The following is a 22,257-nucleotide window of genomic DNA, read 5'->3' as shown; positions in this document are numbered from 1 at the left end:
TTTTTTTTATGGATTGAGAATTTAGTGTAGTACCTAAGAAATCTATGTCTACTCTGCAGAGATTCTTCTTCTATTTTTTTCCCCTAAGGATTTTATAATTTTAGGTTTACATTTAGGTCTGTGATCCAGTTTGGGTTAATTTTTATATATGATGTGAGGTATGGGTTAAAGTTTTTTTTTTCAAAGTTTATTTTTGCTGATAGCTATCTAGTTATTCCAGGATAATTGATTTAAAAAGACTTTCTCCACTCATTTACCTTTGTACCTTTGTGACAATCAACTGATTGTCTATTCTGTTCATTGATCTGTTTATCTTGAAGCTTGTACTACACTGTCTTGATTAATGTAAGCTTATAGTAAGTCTTGAAATTAGATTGTGTTAGTCTTCAAACTCTGTTCTTCTTTATCAAATTTGGTTTGGCTATTTTAGGTCTTTTATATTTCTGTTTAAATTTTTGAAGTCAGCTTGTAAATTTCTTAGGGGAAAAAAAAGGTCTACTAGGAATTGCATTGAATCTGTAGTTCAACATGGGGAGAATAGACAGTGAACAATACTGAATATTATGACCCAGTGAACCCATAAATGTGGTCTATCTCTCCATTTTTGCTTTTAGGGTTTTAAAAAAATTTAGCAGTGTTTTATAGGTTATAGTGTTCTGTTTTTTGTTTTTAACATTGAAATGTTCAATTTTTACTCAGAAATTTTGAGACATCTTGCAAGTAACTAGGAACTCTTTCTTTGAATGTGCTCTCAACTTAGTATAAGTTAAAAGTGATAAAAATTTTTAAGTGATATTGGTATAGTCCTGAGTTTCTTTCTCTTCTCCCTTTGTCTTGGTCTACTCAAATTATGGCTTGAAGTTTCAGTAAAAATAAGTGCTTGCAATTAATGCTCAAATAGTATAATTACCAGTGAAATTGAAAAACAGCCAACTTTTATTCATTTACTAGGTATGTGGATCTTACTCTAAGAAATTCACCAAAACTAGATTGGTGATAACTCACTGAGTGTTTTGTAGAATCACAGAATATTAAGTAAGACATTAAGTGAGATCCTAGTTCCCTGACCAGGGATTGAACCTGGGCCCACAGCAGTGAGAGCACTAAGACCTAACCACTGGACCACCAGGGAATTCCCATCTTTCACCTCCTTCTGGAGGCTCTGAATAGATTTCCATTCCATGCTGCTCTCATAACTTTTAAGTCAGCAAACTTTGGCATTCCTTGACTTGTAGACTCATCTCTCTAATCTCTGCCTTGGTTTTCACATAGCATATGCTATTTAGTCATTGTTGTTCAGTTGCTAAGTCATATCCAACTCTTTGCAACCCCATGGACTGCAGCACACCCGACTTCCCTGTCCATTATCCAAAATATAAAGTTTAATCCACAAGCATTAGTTAAAAATTACAAATGTTAATATATAACTTTAGATTAAAATTTTTAGAAAATGATATGAGATGAAAATAAGAATATGAAGTAAGAAAAAGTAAATTATTACTTAAAAGTATTTGACTCAAAACCTTTTCTTCTCTTTGTAGCTGTTGGAAAAATTAGAGGAAAACCTTCCCCATTACTTTTATTTTTTGAGGCTATCTTTAGCATAAGTCATGCTTTTAGACATCCTGTTGATGCAGTGCTAACTCTGGAAGGAATCAAGTGTGGATTGTCTGAAAAACGTTTAGACTTAGTCATCAACTGGGTCACCCAAGAAAGGTAAGCAAAGTTATGCTTTTAACTTAATTTTGAAATTTGCTTGATAAAGCATTTATCAAGCATAGAAAGTTCTCAAAATTTTAATGGTTTTCTTGTCAGTACATTATTTGAGCATTTATTTCAGATCTCTATTGCAATTTATCCAAAAGTATTTACTAAGCATTCATGGATGAAGTAATAAGGCCTAGTCACAATGAGCTCAGAGGTCAGGAGTTGCCTCAAGGCAATTGACAAGATGATTTGTGACCAGTTATTGGTACATGGAAGTTGATCAATAAGGATAGAAAAGGGTTGATCAGTATCATGCTGCTCAAAGGGATAACTTTATTTCAGACAGGCTATGGATACATGTAAAGGATAAGCCCAGGAGAAAATGTAAAAGCAGGAGGGATGTGAACCAAGGTAACATTTAAAAGAACATACAAACCAGCAAGCACAGGCAGGAGGTGGCTTCTTGGAGTTGAGTCTTGGCACAAATTGGCAGACTTGTACCAGGGTTGCCTTGGATTGGGTTCCCTGGAACCTAGGCCTAAGACAGGAATTTGGGTGTTCATGAAGGATGGCTTCTCAGGAAAAACCCGTAAGGGACTGAGTAAAGCAGAATAGGGAAATGAAAAGAGCCAAGCAAGGATGTGACCTCAGGCAAGTATTGACCTTATTTACAGAGGGACGCCTCTGAAGCATAAAGCACATCACAGAGCTGTTCCCACTTGACGGAAGGGGCCAGGCTTCCGTGCTTCTCCATCAGTTAGTCAAGGGCTGTGGGCTGCCTGGATAGGGTAGGAATACATAACTTTCTGGGCATGGTGGCTCCCACTAGCCCTGGGTAATCCCTTATGGAAGGCAAGCACCTGTGAGCCACTGAGAGCCAATACCTAGAGCAGCTGGGGAAGGGTATGCTGACTCAGTAAGGAGGATTTGGGCAGGACACCAAAACAGCATCTGCCTTAGTCAACCATTTGCATAATACAGATCTCTTTGCTTTTCACATTAAGTTCACTCCATCCAGGCACAGCTCCTCTAGGATTCTGTGGTCATAATTCTTGGGGAAACTTATAAGAGGAGGGTGAGCAGGATGAATTATAGCCCTTGTTACTAAGTCCTAGAACTGTAATTTGCTTTTTTACAGCTTTATTGAGATATAGTTTATATATAATAACCTATATTTATTTAAAGTGTACAATTTGATGAGTTGTTTAAAAACAGCATTATGGAGATATAATTGATACGCAGTAGGCTGCACATATTTAAGGTGTGTAATTTGACAAGTATTGACATATAGTTGCTCAGTCGTGTCTGACTTTGTGATCTCATGGACTGTAGCCTGCCAGGCTCCTCTGTCCATGGGATTTCCCAGGCAAGAATACTAGAGTGAGTTGCCATTTTCTTCTCTAGGGGATCTTCCCAACATAGGGATCAAACCTGAGTCTCCTGCATTGCAGGCAGATTCTTGACTGCTGAGCCACCAGAGAAACCCTGTTTTGTCATATGCATGCATCCTTGAAATAATCAGCACAATCAAGATGCTAAATACATCCACGACTCTGAAATGTTTCCTTATGTCCCTTTGTAATGCCTCTTCTTTCCTTCTACCACCTCATTCTACCTCCTCCCCATCTCTAGATAGCCACTGATCTACTTTATATTATCCTAGTTTCATTTTCATTTCCTAAAATTTTATATATATATATATATATATATTATTGGAATCACACATTGTATATTCTTTTTTTTCCTTGCCTGGCTGCTTTCACTTATAATTACTTTGAGATTCATCCATATTAATTGATACTGATTATTTTTCTTCTCTATCACCCATTTCAGAGTCTTCTTACTTATATTTCTTTTGATCTTGATGGCTTGTCTGGTAGAATGACTGTGGTTACCATGCCTTTATCAAACCATGGGTTTTGGTTTTTTTTTAATTATTTTATGTTGGAGTATAACTGATTAACAATGTTGTGTTAGTTTCAGGTGTACAGCAAAGTGATTCAGCTATACATATACATGAATCTGTTCTTTTTCAAATTGTTTTCTCATTTAGAAACCATGGTTCTTGATTTACCCACTAACTGATTTCATTTGGCATGGGACTACCCAGAGATATAATAGTAGATCATCTGTCACTTGTAACAGACAACATTTGTATAACAAATGAATAACATTTGAAAAACAGCTATTGGGTTGTGCTAAAGATGGAGTATTTATCCATGGAGTATCAAAGACTGTTTAACTAGAAATGCTTATCATGAATCTGTATTCTGACAGACTCACCAAGTCATAAGTTCAGATTGGCTCAGAAGAGTCCATCCAAAATCAAGCATGACCAAGATAGTGCTCAGTCAGGCCCAGAGCACACAAGTAAGCTTCATGAATAAGTGGCCCAGACCCCATGTCAATTCCTACCGTCTTATGGGTACTGATACTACTTCCACAGCTTGTAACGAAGGGCTCATGCAAGGGTGAGGTTACCTAAGATAAGCATAAAGGAGAAGGAAAAAAACCAAAACTTTGTTCCTGGAAGGTTAAGATGGTGTCTGGGTGATGCCCCAGGTAAATACCAAGGAGAGAACACAGCACCACCCATCAGGAAAATTGGATTAAAGATTTACTGAGCACAGCCCCACCCATCAGAACAAGACCCAGTATCCCCCTCAGTCAGTCTATCCCATGAGGAAGCTTTCTAAGCCTCTTATCCTTCTCCATCAGAGGGCAGACAGAATGAAAACCACAATCACTGAAAACCAATCTAATCATATGGACCACAGCCTTGTCTAACTCAGTGAAACTATGAGCCATGCCATATAGGGCCACCCAATATGGACATGTCATGGTGGAGAGTTCTGACTCCAAAATGTGGTCCACTGGAGAAGGGAATGACAAACCACTTCAGTATTCTTGCCTTGAGAACCCCATGAACAGTATGAAAAGGCAAAAAGATAGGACACTGAAAGATGAACTCCCCAGGTCGGTAGGTGCCTAGTATGCTGCTAGAGATCAGTGGAGAAATGACTCCAGAAAGAATGAAGAGATGGAGCCAAAGCAAAAACAACACCCAGTTGTGGATGTGACTGGTGATGGAAGCAAGGTCTGATGCTGTAAAGAGCAATATTGCATAGGAACCTGGAATGTTAGGTCCACGAATCAAGGAAAATTAGAAGTGGTCAAACAGGAGATGGCAAGAGTGAATGTCGACATTTTAGAAATCAGCAAACTAAAATGGACTGGAATGGGTGAATTTAACTCAGATGACCATTATATCTACTACTGTGGGCAAGAATCCCTTAGAAGAAATGGAGTAGCCATCATAGTCAACAGAAGAGTCTGAAATGCAGTACTTGGATGCAATCTCAAAAAAGACAGAATGATCTCTGTTCATTTCCAAGGCAAACCATTCATTATCACGGTACTCCAAGTCTATGCCCCAGCCAGTAATGCTGAACAAAACTGAAGTTGAACGGGTCTATGAAGACCTACAAGACCTTCTAGAACTAACACCCAAAAAGATGTCCTTTTCATTATAGGGGACTTGACTGCAAAAGAAGGAAGTCAAGAAAAACTTGGAGTAGCAGGCAAATTTGGCCTTGGAGTACAGAATGAAGCAGGGAAAAGGCTAATAGACTTCTGCCAAGAGAATGCACTGGTCATAGCAAACCTCTTCCAACAACACAAGAGAAGACTCTACACATGGACATCACCAGATGGTCAGCACCAAAATCAGATTGATTATATTCTTTGCACCTAAAAATGGAGAAGCCCTATACAGGAAGCAAAAACAAGACCAGAGGCCGACTGTCTCAGATCAAGAATTCCTTATGCCAAATTCAGAGTTAAATTGAAGAAAGTAGGGAAAAACCACTAGACCATTCAGGTATGACCTAAATCAAATTCCTAACGATTATACAGTGGAAGTGAGAAATAGATTTAAGGGACTAGATCTGATAGACAGAGTGCTTGATGAACTATGGACGGAGGTTCGTGACATTGTACAGGAGACAGGGAGCAAGACTATCCCCAAGAAAAAGAAATGCAAAATGGCTGTCTGAGGAGGCCTTACAAATGGCTGTGAAAAGAAGAGAAGCGAAAAGCAAAGGAGAAAAGGAAAGATATACCCATTTGAATGCAGAGTTCCAGAGAATAGCAAGGAGAGATTAGAAAGCCTTCCTCAGAGATCTGTGCAAAGAAATAGAGGAAAACATAGAATGGGAAAGACTAGAGATCTTTTCAAGAAATTAGAGAAACCAAGGGAACATTTCATGCAAAGATGGTCTCAATAAAGGACAGAAATGTTATGGACCTAACAGAAGCATAAGATATTAAGAAGAGGTGGCAAGAATACATAGAAGAACTGTACAAAAAAGATCTTCACGACCCAGATAATCATGGTGGTGTGATCACTCACACTTACCTAGAGCCAGACATCCTGGAATATGAAGTCAAGTGGGCCTTAGGAAGCATCACTATGAACAAAGCTAGTGGAGGTGATGGAATCCTAGTTGAGCTATTTCAAATACTAAAAGATGATGCTGTGAAAGTGCTGCACTCAATATGCCAGCAAATTTGGAAAATTCAGCAGTGGCCACAGGACAGGAAAAGGTCAGTTTTCATTCCAATCCCAAAGAAAGGCAATGCCAAAAAATGTTCAAACTGCCACACAATTGCACTCATCTCACACACTAGCAAATTAATGCTCAAAATTCTCCAAGCCAGGCTTCAACAGTACATGAACCGTGAACTTCCAGATGTTCAACCTGGTTGTAGAAAAGGCAGAGGAACCAGAAATCAAATTCCCAACATCTGTTGGATCATCGAAAAAGCAAGAGAGTTCCAGAAAAACATCTATTTCTGCTTTATTGACTATGCCAAAGCCTTTGACTGTGTGGATCGCAATAAACTGTGGAAAATTCTGAAAGAGATGGGAATACCAGACCACCTGACCTGCTTCTTGAGAAATCTGTATGCAGGTCAGGAAGCAACAGTTAGAACTGGACATGAAACAACAGACTGGTTCCAAATAGGAAAAGGAGTACATCAAGGCTGTATATTGTCACCTTGCTTATTTAAGTTAATGATGCAGAGTACATCATGAGAAATGCTGGGCTGCATGAAGCACAAGCTGGAATCAAGATTGCTGGAAGAAATATCAATCACCTCAGATATGCAGATGACACCACCCTTAAGGCAGAAAGTGAAGAGAAACTAAAGAGCTTCTTAATAAAAGTGAAAGAGGAGAGTGAAAAAGTTGGCTTAAAGCTCAACATTCAGAAAACAAAGATCATGGCATCTGGTCCCATTTCTTCATGGCAAACGGATGGAGAAACAATGGAAACAGTGGCAGACTTTATTTTTCTGGGCTCCAAAATCACTGCAGATGGTGAATGCAGCCATGAAATTAAAAGACGCTTACTCCTTGGAAGGAAAGTTATGACCAACCTAGACAGCCTATTAAAAAGCAGAGACATTACTTTGCCAACAAAGGTCTGTCTAGTCAAAGCTATGTTTTTTCCAGTAGTCATGTATGGATGTGAGAGTTGGATTATAAAGAAAGCTGAGCGTCAAAGAATTGATGCTTTTGAACTGTGGTGTTGAAGAAGACTCTTGAGAGTCCCTTGGACTGCAGGGAGATCCAACCAGTCCATCCTAAAGGAAATCAGTCCTGAATGTTCATTGGAAGGACTGATGTTGAAGCTGAAACTCCAATACTTTGGCCACCTGATGTGAAGAGCTGACTCATTTGAAAAGACCCTGATGCTGGGAAAGATTGAAGGCAAGAGGAGAAGGGGATGACAGAGGATGAGACGGTTGGATGGCATCACCGACTCAATGGACACGAGTTTGAATAACCTCCAGGAAATGGTGATGGACAGGAAAGCCTGGCATGCTGTGATTCATGGGGTCGCAGAGTCGGACATGACTGAGCAACTGAACTGAACTGAAGTGATGCCAACTTATCTCTTCATCTTTTAGCATGAAGGGTACTCTTTAAACTAATGATCATTATATGGTGCTGTATTCTCAATAGATCTGAGAAATAAAGAGTGGCCCTGATCAACTATAACTCCCAGGAGCCTGCTTGGAGAGTGTGTTAGCCAGTGTTCTCCAGAGAAACGGAAAGAATAAAATAAGAAATGGGCTCATGATTGTATAGGCTGAGAAGTCCCCACATCTGCAGTTGGCAATCTGGAGACTCAAGATCATCAGTGGTTTAAGTTCCAGTCTAAAAACTGGCAGCCTTGAGACCCAAAGGCAGGAGAAGACTGTTTTCCCAGCTAAGTAGTCAGGCAGGAAGAGTTCCCTTTTACCTGAGTCGATGTCATTCTTTTTGTACAATTCAGACCTTCAACTGAATGGTTGAGGGCCACCCACATTCAGGAGAGCAATCTGCTTTACTCAGACTGCCATTTAAAGTGTTACGCTCTTTAAATACATTCTCACAGACATACCCCAAATAATATTTGACCAAATACCTGGGCCCTCTGTGTCCCAGTCAACTTGACCATTGAGCATAAATTTCTTTATTCTAAATAGGACAATTTGATTTAACTCTAGAGCACTCAACTCAACTCTAGAGCACTTATAAGCTAATCAACATTGTTTGGATTTTCCATGTTTGGGATTTCTTCTATTTAGATACCTTAGTTTCAGTTCAGTTCAGTTCAGTCACTCAGTCGTGTCCAGCTCTTTGCGACCCCATGAATTGCAGCACACCAGGCCTCCCTGTCCATCACCAACTCCTGGAGTTCACTCAGACTCATGTCCATTGAGTCAGTGATGCCATCCAGCCATCTCATCCTCTGTCGTCCCCTTTTGCTCCTGCCCGCAATCCCTCCCAGCATCAGAGTCTTTCCCAATGAGTCAACTCTTCACATGAGGTGGCCAAAGTACTGGAGTTTCAGCTTTAGCATCATTCCTTCCAAAGAACACCCAGGACTGATCTACCTTAGTTTAGACACTATAAAAATCATTACAACTTTACTCCATACGATATTGGCAACAATTGATTTTAAAATGTTAGATTTCAGTCTTCTGGCAGTATTTTCATTTTTTCTTAAGCTTTGATGGAACTATGTGGTAAAACTATGCACTAAAATTAGAAGACTGTGGATAACTATGGATTATACCTATTCATACATTTCAAGTCTCCATTAGGAACTCATAGAAACAAAAATCTTACCTTTTCCCCAAAAAATGATTGGATGAACTACTACTGAAAATATGCTACAAATTAAAAGTAAGGCAAAGCCTTTTAAGAGTATGAACTCAATATACTAGTTTATAGAAAAAGCCTTTAGGTTATTTATAAACCATTATAAATGATGCCCATTCTTATGAAACATGCCATATAGAAAGAAGGATTCCCAATGATTTTTAATGAATTATTAAAAATGTGTGAAGATAAGCTGCACATCAGTAAAAATATGTGAAGATAAGCTGCATTTTATCTTTATTTAATCTACGTTTTTTCTTAATCTCTATTTAGATAGAATACTGTTTTTTATATATTAGAATGTTTCCTTTTTTTTTTTTTTTTTTTGGATCCAGAGATGATAGAAAAGAATACTCAAGGCAAATCACACTTTTTATTCTTAGCCTCTGTCCCCTGATCTCTGACTCTGATGACCTGGCCCTTACCACATAGCTGCCTTTAAAAGTGCTTCAGTTCTTTTCCTGAAGCTCAGCACAGAGCCAGCCCTAGAGCAACCTGGGTTATGGACTAAACTTGGCTCTCTTAGTCATTCCTACCAGGAAAAGTCTAATCACTTGACCCACAAAGCCTAAATTTAAGAAATGGTGCTTTGTTGATATTAATATCTCCAAATTGCAGACATTGCCCCTAGAAAGGAAAAATACTCTAGAATATTAACTTTACAAACCCAATCCTGTAAGATAACAATAAATGAATATCATGTGTAGATTTGGTGATTACCTTTATTTTGACTTCTGAAAAATTTACAGCACTGGAGTGGGTGACTCTCCCTTCTGCAGGGGATCTTCCTGACCCAGGAATCAAACCAGGGCCTCCTGCATTGCAGGTGGATTCTTTGACCAACAAAGTTATCAGGGAAGCCCACAGTCTGGCTTATAATCAAGTATACCTTAGTTTACCTGTGGAGTTAACATATTTTATTTATTAGTCATTTGTATTCCCTAGAGCTAGTCTGGTCTTGGGTCCACTTTCAGAAGTCTTTCAGAACTTCTTTAGAGTTGGAAGTTGAGGTTGGAAGAGCCAAGAAGGGGCTTTGTGTTCGTTGCTCTGTCATGTCTGACTCTTTGCAACCCTCTGGACTGTAGCCTGTCAGGCTCCTCTGTCCATGGGATTTTTCAGGCAAGAATACTGAAGTGGGTTGCCATGATGAGGTAATTAGGGAGAGAAGAGGGGAGGGAGGTTCCCAGGCTCATTTCCCAGCCTGGTTCAGGGTGCCTCTCGTACCCCCAGAGCTAGCATCCATAATTTTCTTCCCCTCCTTTTCCTTCAGGGACAATTCCATTCTTTTGGGGCTTGATCCTCCTTCTCCCTTTGGATAATTTTCTTTTTAATCATACTCTTTGTGTCTCATCATCCTTTTGGAAAGTGACAAGCAAAGACAGAACAGTCTTTTTCTCAACTCTGGCCTTCTCTCAGGTGGGACAGCATCGTGAGGGTGACCACTGAAAATAATGAAATAATAGTATTAATAAGAGAAATAAATACTAAAGTACTTATATTTTCATGTTGCTTCAGTAATGTAGTCACTAAAAACAACAGAAATAATGACTTGTTCAACCTCAGGAAACGCTGTGACTGTAGCTACCAAAACCCATATTTTGGTATTGAAATGTGGAAGTCAGGGAATTGCTTATTACATAATTAATTTGTACTCAGAACCTGCCTTTTGATTTTAGACCCACCTGTCTGCTGTCCCCACCAGCAAACACAGAGGGCTTTACTTAATTTTCAATAAAGAGACATTTTGTAGGGGTTTCAGAATTTCATTTTATTATTATTGGTGTTTTATTACATATATGCCAGAGAAGGCAATGGCAACCCACTCCAGTACTCTTGCCTGGAGAATCCCATGGACGGAGGAGCCTGGTGGGCTGCAGTTCATGGGGTCTCGAAGAGTCGGACACGACTGAGTGACTTCACTTTCACTTTTCACTTTCATGCATTGGAGAAGGAAATGGCAACCCACTCCAGTGTTCTTGCCTGGAGAATCCCAGGAACGGGGGAGCCTGGTGGGCTACCCTCTATGGGGTCGCACAGAGTTGGACACGACTGAAGCGACTTAGCAGCAGCAGCAGCAGCATTACATATATGCAGGCACTAATATTATGATTAATATTACATAATTGATATTATATAATATTCTGCAGCTATTAAATAAAAATTTAACTAAAGCACAATTTTAGTATAGCCAGTAATTAGAAGTGGTTTCTTTCAGTTCAGTTCAGTCGCTCAGTCATGTCCGACTCTTTGCGACCCCATGAATTGCGGCGCGCCAGGCCTCCCTGTCCATCCAAATCTTTTTTGGCTTATGCTTATAGTTTCTGTCTTCCCTGGTGGCTTAGATGATAAAGAACCTGCCTGCAACTCAGGAGACCCAGGTTCGATGCCTATGTCAGGAAGATCCCCTGGAGAAGGAAATAACAGCCCACTCCAGTGTTCTTGCCTGGAGTTACTGTGTAGTACATATGATTTCCTTCAATTGTATCTGAAGATGGTGCACTAAAATTGATGGAAAGTGAAATCTATTTAGTCGAACCATCTCAAAAGAGCTGCTTCTTTAGTCTCCCCTAATAGACACAGTTAAGTTCATTTATGCCCCTCGCTTTGTTTCTTACAAATCTGCAACAATAAAAAACAAAATACTGCTGTCATACTTTCTGTTTCACTTTTTATAGTGCTTACAAGATGTGATGCTAATTTCAAGCTAAAAACTTTGTCACTGTCTTTAACCAACACTTAATAAGTTCTTACATTCTACAGGGTTTTGGAATCTATATAACAGCTAAGAACATTGAGAGCCTCAATTAAGAGAGAATTTTTGTTTACCTTGAAAATTTAAACCCCACCAGTCTTTTCAGGAGAGTTTTAACCTTATTTGTAGATTTTTTAAAAAGCTGAGCTCAGTTTCACCAAAATGACTTCCCCCAAAGGAATACATGCTGATTGTTTTTGTTCTTATGAGTAAATCTTAAATATGTTTAATTTCATCAATTGCCTAACATGGGATTTTTACAGACCATAGAAAATCCAGTTCTACTGTGCTGAATTTTCAAATATTTCATCTCATCTATTCATTAAGAACTCACTAACGTGTGCCCTATTGATCTGCTTGCTCTAGGCTGACATTTTCTGAGGAGGCTGGGGATGTGATTTTTGATTATGGGGAGCAGGATACTTATAACAAGGCCAAATGTCTGGCTTTAGCTCAGATTATCTACAGTGAATGTGGCTTGCACAAGAAGGCTCTTCTTTGCCTATGTAAACAGGGTCAGATTCATGGGGCCATGGAATACATACAACAATTCAAGGATTTTACTTCTGGTGAGTGAAAAAGCCTATTATTTGTATATGTTCAGATTCTGGACTTCAATTGTAAGATCACCCATAATATTAGGCAATATTTTGGATTTACATTGTAAAACTTGTTTTATATATACTGGTAAGTAGATTTCTTGAGTAATTTTTAGTGAAAACAGATAAGCTGGAACTGATTGACTTTGATGCCAGACTTTCAAATACATTATGTATTTCCTCAATACATAGACATTTAGTAAACTTTGGATATTTGGACCATGCTATTTAAGAATTAAAAAAAACGTATATAATTTCTTTTTTTTTTTAACATATATAATTTCTGAACTATAATATAAGCATTAGAATTAGTGAAATAATGTTGATTTTAAAAGTTTAAAACACCTAGGTTGCAGCTAACCAGTGATCTGAGAGAATTGAGGCCCTTAGAGTGACCCAGTTGAATGAGCTGATCTCTTACTATAGTCCAGTTCAGCATTAACCTTAATGTACAGGCAGTCCTGACAAATCCCTATACCCCAGGCTTGTGTCAATCCTGATTTTGCAAGCTATATACTCCAGTTCTAAGAAATCACAAAATGGAACAAAATATAGCACTTTTAGGTCACATTTTTTCCAGATAAACAATCTTTTATGGTTGTTGAATCTAATCATTTTTGAAGAAAAAATTAACTTTTACTTAGAATCTGGTTTTTAAAGTTATTAGTTTTTTTCATGCATTATGTAATAGCATGCCTGATACAGTTAGTGTAATAATAGCTTAGTCCACCTTTTTACATCCCTGTCTCACTTAAGCCTTATGTTAACTCTATGAACTAGGTTTTGTTATTACCCCTATTTTATCAATGAAAATTAACTATGTGTTCACAGAGAGGCTAAGGCACAGAGAGGTAAGTAATTCTCCTGTATACACACAGCAGTGGATCAGAATCTGGCAAGAATAGTTACAACATAATATTTGTTGAATGAATAATTATTTTAATAGTTAAATTATACAGATTCAGTTTCTGTTTTATTGTTTTTCCTTAGAATTATTTTAGTCAAGGTTTAGACATGGAATGTAAGTTTTCAGTACTCTTGGAATTTTTATTGAATGAAATGTGAAGCTTCTTTTTTTGCTTGCAAAATTTGCCTAACATGAGTACATAGAAATATGATTGACTCATTCTCATATTATCCTGTTCTTCTAGTAATACATTACACTAGAAAATAATTAAATTCACAATCAGCTGTCCATATTCATGGGTTTCACATCTGTGGATTCAAAGAACTTTAGATTGAAAATATTTGAGGGGAAAAAAATTCTAGAAAGTTCCACAAAGCAGAACTTGTGTTTGCTGTGCACCAGCAATTATTTACATAACATTTACATTGTATTTACAACTATTTACGTAGTATTTACATTGTGTTAGGTTACCCAGAGATGATTTAAAGTATATGGAAGGATGTGTGTAGGTTATATGCAAATACTATGCCATTTTGTGTTAGAGACTTTTTATATGAGACTTGAGTATCCTCAGCTTTTGGTATCTGCAAGGGGTCCTGCAACCAATACCCCATGGACACCAAGGGACAACTGTATATTGTACTAATTTAAGAAATAATAATACTTCTTTGTAAATAGAACCTTGTTACTTATCCTCAGAATTTATTTAGCACAGCATCATAAGATAATAATAATCTGAGGAAAATTAAGCTTAGAAGGTAGAAACAATGTTTGAAAGATTACTTTGCTTATTTTACATTTTAGTGACAAATAGCCACAGCTTTCCAAAGTATCATCCTTGGCCTTAGGAGACATTTGTTGCTGTTGTTCAGTCACTCAGTCATGTCTGACTCTTTGTGACCTCATAACTGCAGCACACCAGGCTTCCCTGTCCATTACCAGCTCCTAGAGCTTGCTCAAACTCATGTCCATTCAATTGGTGATGCTGTCCAGCCATCTCATCCTCTGTCGTCCCCTTCTCCTCCTGCCTTCAATCTTCCCCAGCATCAGGGTCTTGTCTAATGAGTCAGCTCTTTGCATCAGGTGGCCAAAGTATTGGAACTTTGCCTTCAGCATCAGTCCAGGATTGACTGGTTTGATCTTCTTGCAGTCCAAGGAACTCTTAAGAGTCTTCTCCAATACCACAATTCAAAAGCATCAATTCTTCGCCTAACCCTAACCCTTCTTTATGGTCCAGCTCTCACATCCATACATGACTACTGGAAAAACTATAGCTATGACTATATGGACCTTTGTCAGCAAAGTAGTGTCTCTGCTTTTTAATATGTTGTCTAGGTTTGTCGTAACTTTTCTTCCAAGGAGCAAGCGTATTTTAATTTCATGGCTGCAGTCACCATCTGCAGTAATTTTGGAGCCCCAGAAAATAGTCTGTCACCGTTTCCATTGTTTCCCATCTATTTGCCAAAAAGTGATGGAACCGGATGCCATGGTCTTAGTTTTTTGAATGTTGAGTTTTAAGCCAGCTTTTTCCACTCTCCTCTTTCACCTTCATCTAGAGTCTCTTTAGTTCTTTTTCACTTTCTGCTGTAAGGGGACATACTCAGTTTGTTAATACTTTCTGGTTTGAGAAGAAAATGGTCTCTCTCAGATTTAGACTGTCAGCTTTCTGTTTACATTTACAAATCAAAGAAAACAAAAGCAGTACTTCTAAAAAAACGTCTTTTGTTCCAAAAGGAAAATCTGACTCATAGTTCATCTGTTTTTAGAAGGAAAAATTCTTTTTGTCCTGCTCCTCTACCCCACTCCCACCAATGATTTATAGAATAAAACTGAGATCCAAAAGATTAAGTGACTGATCAAGGTATGATTAAAATTCAGGTTTCTTGATTGTCAACCTGGTCTTTTTTTTAATACCACATTTCTTTTCATGACAATTTTTGGATAAATTTTTGCTTGTACTCTTTGTTTAGGTAGTTTTCCTTTGTTTTTTCTATACTGAGTAGGATTTTTTTTTTTTTGGATTGGAGATAGTAGTGTTGAATTCATTGAGAGCTTTGGAAGGATTGGAAAACGAAGAGTTGATTGACAAAGATAAACATTAGCTAGTCCCTCATCATGTTAAGCGGAGAAAGCAGTGGCACCCCACTCCAGTACTCTTACCTGGAAAATCCCGTGGATGGAGGAGCCAGGTGGGCTGCAGTCCATGGGGTCATGAAGAGTCCATGGGGACATGACTGAGCGACTTCACTTTCACTTTTCACTTTCATGCTTGGAGAAAGAAATGGCAACCCGCTCCAGTGTTCTTGCCTGGAGAATCCCAGGGATGGGGGAGCCTGGTGGGCTGCCGTCTATGGGGTCGCACAGAGTCGGACACGACTGAAGCAACTTAGCAGCAGCAGCAGCATCATATTAGGATGTTGAGATACAGTTTTTCATTTTTGCTTTTAGATGACCTGATGCAGCTAATAAAGTCATGTCCCAACATTGAATTGATTCAGTGTCTCACTAAAGAATGGAATGGGAAACCACCGTATTTATCTTTTGGTCTTGCTGTACTTCACCTGTTCTCTGTAGACATGAAAAAAGTTGGGATTAAGCTACTTCAAGAAATAAGTAAAGGTGGGAAAGGTAAGTGAAGTAAAATTTTGTTGTAGAAGAAATAGTAGTGCGTTATTTAAGGAAAGGTTCGAGATTATTATGTTTGAGTTAACTCTGTCTTCCTCAGAGTTCTTTCTTGGCATGTTAGGAATTTATAAAGATTACCATGTCAATAATACTCTGTTGGCAATAGTGTATATTTGTTGAGAGGAATGAAGAGAGATTCTTTATGAAGCTTGAGGAGAACATCACAATAATTATAACTGCTATGACTACTCTAAAAACTTTATATATTTTAACATGCATATATTTAATAATTTTCATATATACTTTAAATGTTATTTAGACAAACTTTGTTTCTTATTCCCAAACGGCCAAAGTAAAATGGCATTTACCTTGAACCTCACTCTGCTGTGCAATCAAGAATAATTAGATCTCAATTTTTTTATTTCCTTTCTCTAATTTAATATAGAAATTTGAGCAGATACCTTGATTTTAAATTATCACATGGGGCCAAAGAATGAAGAGTAAATTACATGAAAACATATTTGGGAAGATAATTTAGAAATTATCATTACAGATATCAACTAAAATATTTTATTTGATAGAAAAATAGTAATCATGGTAGGAATAAAATAACAGTGATTACAATATGCTAAATAGAGATCCTCGATTCATTAAGTATCATAAGTAATGAAGGTAATAAATGAATGAGTTCCATAAATAGTCCCAAAGAGGATGACTGTAATTGATTTTAAAAAGTAATTATGAAAACAATTTCTTTTTTAAATAAATAATATCATTAGTTTTCCTTAATAAACTAAATCCTTCTTTTATTTCCTTTAGAAAAACATTTGTTATAGAGGCCTCATCATTAAAATCTCTCTGACTAGAGGCTGGATGGAGGTTTTGCTAGAGATTTTTTTAAATCCTTAGGTTAGCACTATTAGGGCATTTATGAAAGTGAAGGATCATAAAAAGTTGACCATCAGATTTGTTAGCTAGTTCCTAGTGGTACTTTAGAGACTGTGAATGAAGCTGGTCCCACAGTCTTCACTTTCTGAGTTCCCTACATCTCAACCTTCAGCATCTGCTGACCTTACCAAGAAGGAGATGAATGGAAGAATAGGGAATGTGAGAAATGGTGGAGGATTGAATTGAGGCATAGAAAGGTTAATGAAAAAGAAGAAGAAAGAACTAACACTTGAGTACTTACTATGAGCTCAGCTGGGAACTCCACATGACACTTAAAGGAATTGGATCTAACAGGAATGGAGTTGAAATGATATCTCTTTATTTTTGAAGAATTGCTAAGTATGAATTATCAGATGAATGCCGTACTATAATATTGGATTTTATTTCCTCAGATGCAGTTGAACATCTCCTGATAAATGATCCGTTTTGCTCCCTAGAAAAGTGGCAAGAAGTAGCAAATATATGTTTACAGAATGGCTTTGACCAATTGTCTAATGACATCATGTCTGTTCTTCGATCTCAAGCTGGGGTTACAGAAATTTCTGAAGAGGATGATACAGTCAACTTAATGCAGCATGTTTTTTGGTAGTTCTACATCTTAACCAGTTGAGGGAGCCTGTATAACATTTTATGTATATTGGTTGGGCAAACTGATTCTGGTATAACTTATAAATAAATCTGGAGTGTGAAGGTCTTAGAAATAAATCATGCTTCTTTTATTATGATGATGTTTAGATTTGTCCTTGAAATATTTATACATTTGCTTTCTTTTTTTTTTAATATGGTCATTTTGTATATTGAATCTTTTAGAAAATTTTCCTATTTTTTCCTTTAAAAATGTTTTAATTTAATTTTTATTTTCTATTGAAGTATAGTTGATTTACATCATTGTGTTAGTTTCAGGTATATAGCAAAGTGATTCACTTATACATCTATATATTCTTTTTCAGATTCTTTTCCCATATAGGGTATTATAGAATATTGAGTATAATTCCCTATGCTAGGGTTCTTATTATCTATTTTATATATAATAGTGGATATATGCTAGTGTCAAACTCCTAATGTATCCCTCTCATATATTGACTGGATAAAAATCCAAGAGCGTAAGTCTGTATAAATCTCAGTTTAAGTATTACTAAAGGCATAAGTTAATATCTAAATATACTCCATTCTGGTGATCTGATTTAACAGCAAGAACTGAGGAAGGTGTAGTAGTATCCTGTCTGTTAGGTGATTTCCCAAACATTAAATGCTATAAGCCTGACTTTAAAGGCAGGATGTCAATTCAAGGTTTTCACTGGTGAAAACCTCAAATATAGTAATTTTGTACCACTGACTCAAAGATGTTTTCCAAGCTCTGGTGTTTATAAATGGCAGTGTTAAGCTTCTACTATAAAATGAGAGTTTCAGCATGTTTTTATTTAGAGAAAGAATAGCCAAATTTTGCAAATAGATAGACCTGGGATACCTGTAGGCATGGAAAATGGCATTCAAAGCAGTTTTGGATAATTTCAAGTCTCTAAGTATTTGATTGAAAACTCAGAGTTCTGTGTCTTGGACAGGTGTTGATATTCAAAATATTTAATGATCAGCATGGCATAGGCATCAATCAAAACAGAACGGATACCTAACTAATCAGAATAGCTTTCAGCCCTTATGCCATACCGGAGCATGATAGCTGAATGTCAGCCTTGATCATGGAACATGGTAAACATGAGCTGCTATTAGATAGAATAAAAGAGCATAAGTATTTCCCTCCTAAATTATTGAATATACATTTTATTTTATGGGCTTCCCCAGTGGCTCAGATGGTAAAAATCAGCCTGTAATGCAGGAGACCTGGGTTCTATCTCTGGGTTGGGGAGACCTCCTGGAAAAGAGAATGGCAAACTTGAAATCAGATAGCTTCATAGTCAAATTCAAATTCTTCCTCTAACTCTGTGTAAAATATGGGCTATTTACCTCCCCTAAAGGTTTAGTGACGTGTATGTTTATTGTATTATGTAGTAAAAGAACTTAGAAGATAACCCTTATTTTGATGTAATAGGTCCCAGAAACACATAGTCCTCTGGTTTATACTTACTAAATCCCATATATCTGTCCATTTATACTTGTATAATTATCCCTCTTTGGAGTATTTCATATAACACACCTTACTGCCTATATTAAGTTACCTGTTTACACAAATATGAAGGTTGTTGGGCTTACCTTATAAATCCAGAAGAGTATTGACTGAGTTCTCAATTTTCCATATATTGGTAAGCACAGTACTGGAGAATTATAATTCAGTTTTCTAAAATGTAATATTTTTAAAAGTAATACATATGCACAATTTAAAAACCAACAGAAGTGCTGAAAGAATAATATCTAATAATATTTTTATTTCTGTCCTTCATGTTAGCTATGATTTTTGAAAATAAAAGATGAAGGATGGAAAAAAGGAAGAGGAGGAGAGAGGGTATTTCAACAGCATTGATTCTTTATGTACTCTGGCTTCACACCTTTTTTCCTTTGAGGCGTATATGATTGATAGAAAGGTACTATGTTATTCATTGACAGACTTGGGGGAAAATGTATACATGAAGGCCAGTAGGATGGATTAGGTACATAAATCTGGAAAAAAGCTTGAAACAGCAGCTGTTGTTGTTATTACTGTTAATTTTCCTTTGGTTTTAACCAAAATGCTTTTCCTCCACTCATTATTCTTCTTCTTTGTTAGCATTACTTTTGGCAGTTTTCCCAAGGAAAGTGAAATTTGTCAAGTGAATCTAAATTAAAACACCTGGAGATGGAGCTAGGAGGAAGAACAAGAATATAAAGTCAAGTAGGGGAAGGACAAAGAGTTGAGCTGTGAACTGTACAGGACTGGAAGCTGTGAGAACCTCCCTGTAAGCTGCCCTGAAAGAAGTATAACATGAACATCATGGCATAGGAGCCCATGTTGTAGACCGGCTCTACCATGATCTATCTAGCTTTGTGTCTTTTTCCTCTTGAATTTATTTCAACTAGATAATTCCTTTTGTCATTTACAACTCAAAACTTCAGTAATTCCATAAAGGAATAATGATTTTCCAGTGCTTTTGACCTCTGCCTAAATTGTAAGTATCAAGAGTCAACATCACTGTCAATAACACCTTCTGAATACCTATTTTATGTATGGTCTCTGTTGTCAAGATTACAGCTACAATGGGAAGAGACTGCATATTGTAAAAATAACAATAATTCCTTAGTATTATCTAATATCCAGTCTATATTCGGATTTCACCAGTTGCTTAAACGTGACTTTTTACCGTTGAGCTGTTCCAATTAGGATCTAAACATAGGTTCATGCATTCTATTGTTGTGTCTCTGCATATATTCTTCCTTCCTCTCTTTTTTCCTCTCTTGCCATTGACTGATTAGACTGGCTTGTTTGTTATTGGCAATGTTCCACGTTCTAGATTTGTCTGATTACTTCCTTTTGGTATTATTTAACTTGATTTTCTTTTTCCTATATTTCCTGTAAATGGAAGTTAGCTGTAAAGACTTAACTAGATTTAGGTTCAACTACATTGGCAAGGATGCGCGTAGGTGATCCTGCTAGTGCTAGTGCTAAATTGCTTTCAGTCGTGTCTGACTCTTTGTGACCCCATGGACTGTAGCCCACCAGGCTCCTCTGTCCATGGGATTCTCCAGGCAAGAATACTGGAGTGGGTTGCCATTTCTTTTTCCAGGGGATCTTCCTGACCCAGGAATTGAACCTATGTCTCTTAGGTCTCCTGCATTGGCAGGCAGGTGCTTTAGCGCGCCACCTGGGAAGCCCTCCAGGATCCTCTGCCCATGGGATTCTCCAAGCAAGAATGCTAGAGTGGGTTGCCATTCTGTTCTCCAGGCGCTCTTCTCGACCCAGGGATAGAACCCAGGTCTTCTGCATTGTGCGCAGATTCTTTGACTGTCTGAGCCACCAGGGAAGCCTGTTCTTGTAAGGGGCTTGAAAATATGCTGCTTCTTCTACCTGGAAGGTTCATCCCTTTCTTTTTTACCTAGTTAAGAATTTAATTCCAGTCTTACCTTGGTTAAAAAGTCCTCAGGGAAGCCTTTTATGACTTCCTTAATTATGCCATGTTTCTTTTTTCTAGGCTGTCCTTTATTGCCATTATCATGGTTACAGTCAGGGATAGTACTTTTTATTGATGGCAAGGACAGAGCATTTTGAGGGTGTGGAAAATGGGGGAAGGATACTGTGTTAGTTTTCTAGAGTTGCTGAAACAAAGTACCACAAACTGAATGGCTTAACCACACAGATTTATTGCTCACAGTACTGGAGGCCAGAAGTCTGGGATAAGGTGTTGGCAGGGTTGGTTCCTTTAGAGGATTGTAAGGGAATGATTGGCTCTAGGACTTTGCCTCTCTCTATGGCTTATAGGTGACCACCTTCTCTATATTTCTAATGTCATCTTCCCTCTGTCTGTGTCCAAATTTCCTTGTATGTACACCAGTCATACGAGATTTGGGCCCACCCTAATGACCTCATTTTAACTCTGTAAAGACCCTATCTCCAAGTAAGGTCACATCTTAAGGTACTGGGATTAGGGCTGCAACATAATAATTTTGGGAGGACACATATGATTCAACCCGTAACAGTTACCATTATATCACCAAATCAAACACAGCATTGGCTACAGAGTAAATTTCAATAAGTAGTTCAATGAATAAATTTCAGGCTGGACCTGGAATCTTTCATATTTAGTACCAATTTTGTGAATTAGCTTTACTCTTGCTTTATTTTATTGGTAAATTTGATTGATAACTATATATATATACAATAATACATTCTAAAAATTGCACAGTTTTGACTGTAGAGTACAATAATTTTTCATGAAGTCAACATATTTGTGTAACCAACTCCCAGATGAAGAAACAACACCCCTGGAATCCTAGAAGCCCCCTTTCAGTCATTACTGTCCCCCTCCCAGAGATAGCCATGCCTGACTTCTTATACCTCAGATGAGTTTTGCCTCTTACTGACTTTTAGGTAAGTGAAATCAAAATGTATTTATTTTTATGGTATTCATCCATGTCATGTAAATTTGTTTATTCTCATAGCTCTTTATTATTCCATTGAATAAATATACCACAATTCTACCTAGATGGGCATTTACATTGTTTTTAGCATGGGACATACACATAGTACTTTCATAAACATTTTGTACATGTCTTGTACATGAACACATGTGTGCATTTCTATTGGATTCCTGCTTTGTTTTTTAGGTTGCATATTAATAGGTATTAGGTCATATTAGTAGCTCTAGTTTTTTGGGTCAGTACTGCATTAATGTTTGATTTATGACATTGTTCTCTGACAGCTGTAATGAAATAGCTATAATAGAAATTTTCCATTGGGTTAGAAATAGCCAAAATCCATCATATTTTTCTAAACACATGACTTTAAAAAGTAGATTTTTTTTTTTTTTTGCAGCTGTAGGTTCAAAGCAATATTGAGCAGAACAAACAGAGATTTCCC

At 37.4% G+C, this 22,257-nt stretch overlaps 1 protein-coding gene and 1 non-coding gene across 4 annotated transcripts in view; one reads left to right on the top strand and one right to left on the bottom strand.

Annotated features, from left to right (window-relative positions):
- The window catches only part of CLHC1 (clathrin heavy chain linker domain containing 1), a 34,619-nt gene extending 17,140 nt beyond the window's left edge, over positions 1-17,479 (top strand). For all 3 annotated transcript variants that reach the window (XM_019970162.2, XM_019970159.2, XM_019970158.2), the window contains 4 exons: positions 1,542-1,716; positions 12,042-12,244; positions 15,630-15,809; positions 17,147-17,479. In XM_019970162.2, the coding sequence (XP_019825721.1) occupies positions 1,542-1,716; positions 12,042-12,244; positions 15,630-15,809; positions 17,147-17,343 (755 nt within the window). In that variant the 3' untranslated portion in view covers positions 17,344-17,479. The remainder of the gene's footprint in view (positions 1-1,541; positions 1,717-12,041; positions 12,245-15,629; positions 15,810-17,146) is intronic.
- Positions 1,060-1,132, bottom strand: TRNAE-CUC (transfer RNA glutamic acid (anticodon CUC)). Its single transcript has one exon. It is a non-coding gene; the product is annotated as a tRNA-Glu (tRNA).
- Positions 17,480-22,257: the final 4,778 nt, after the last annotated feature.

This window comes from Bos indicus, chromosome 11, assembly GCF_029378745.1.
Source record: "Bos indicus isolate NIAB-ARS_2022 breed Sahiwal x Tharparkar chromosome 11, NIAB-ARS_B.indTharparkar_mat_pri_1.0, whole genome shotgun sequence".
Taxonomy (NCBI): Eukaryota; Metazoa; Chordata; class Mammalia; order Artiodactyla; family Bovidae; genus Bos; species Bos indicus.
Note: the sequence above shows the minus strand (reverse complement) of the source record. Positions and strands in the feature narration are given on the sequence as shown.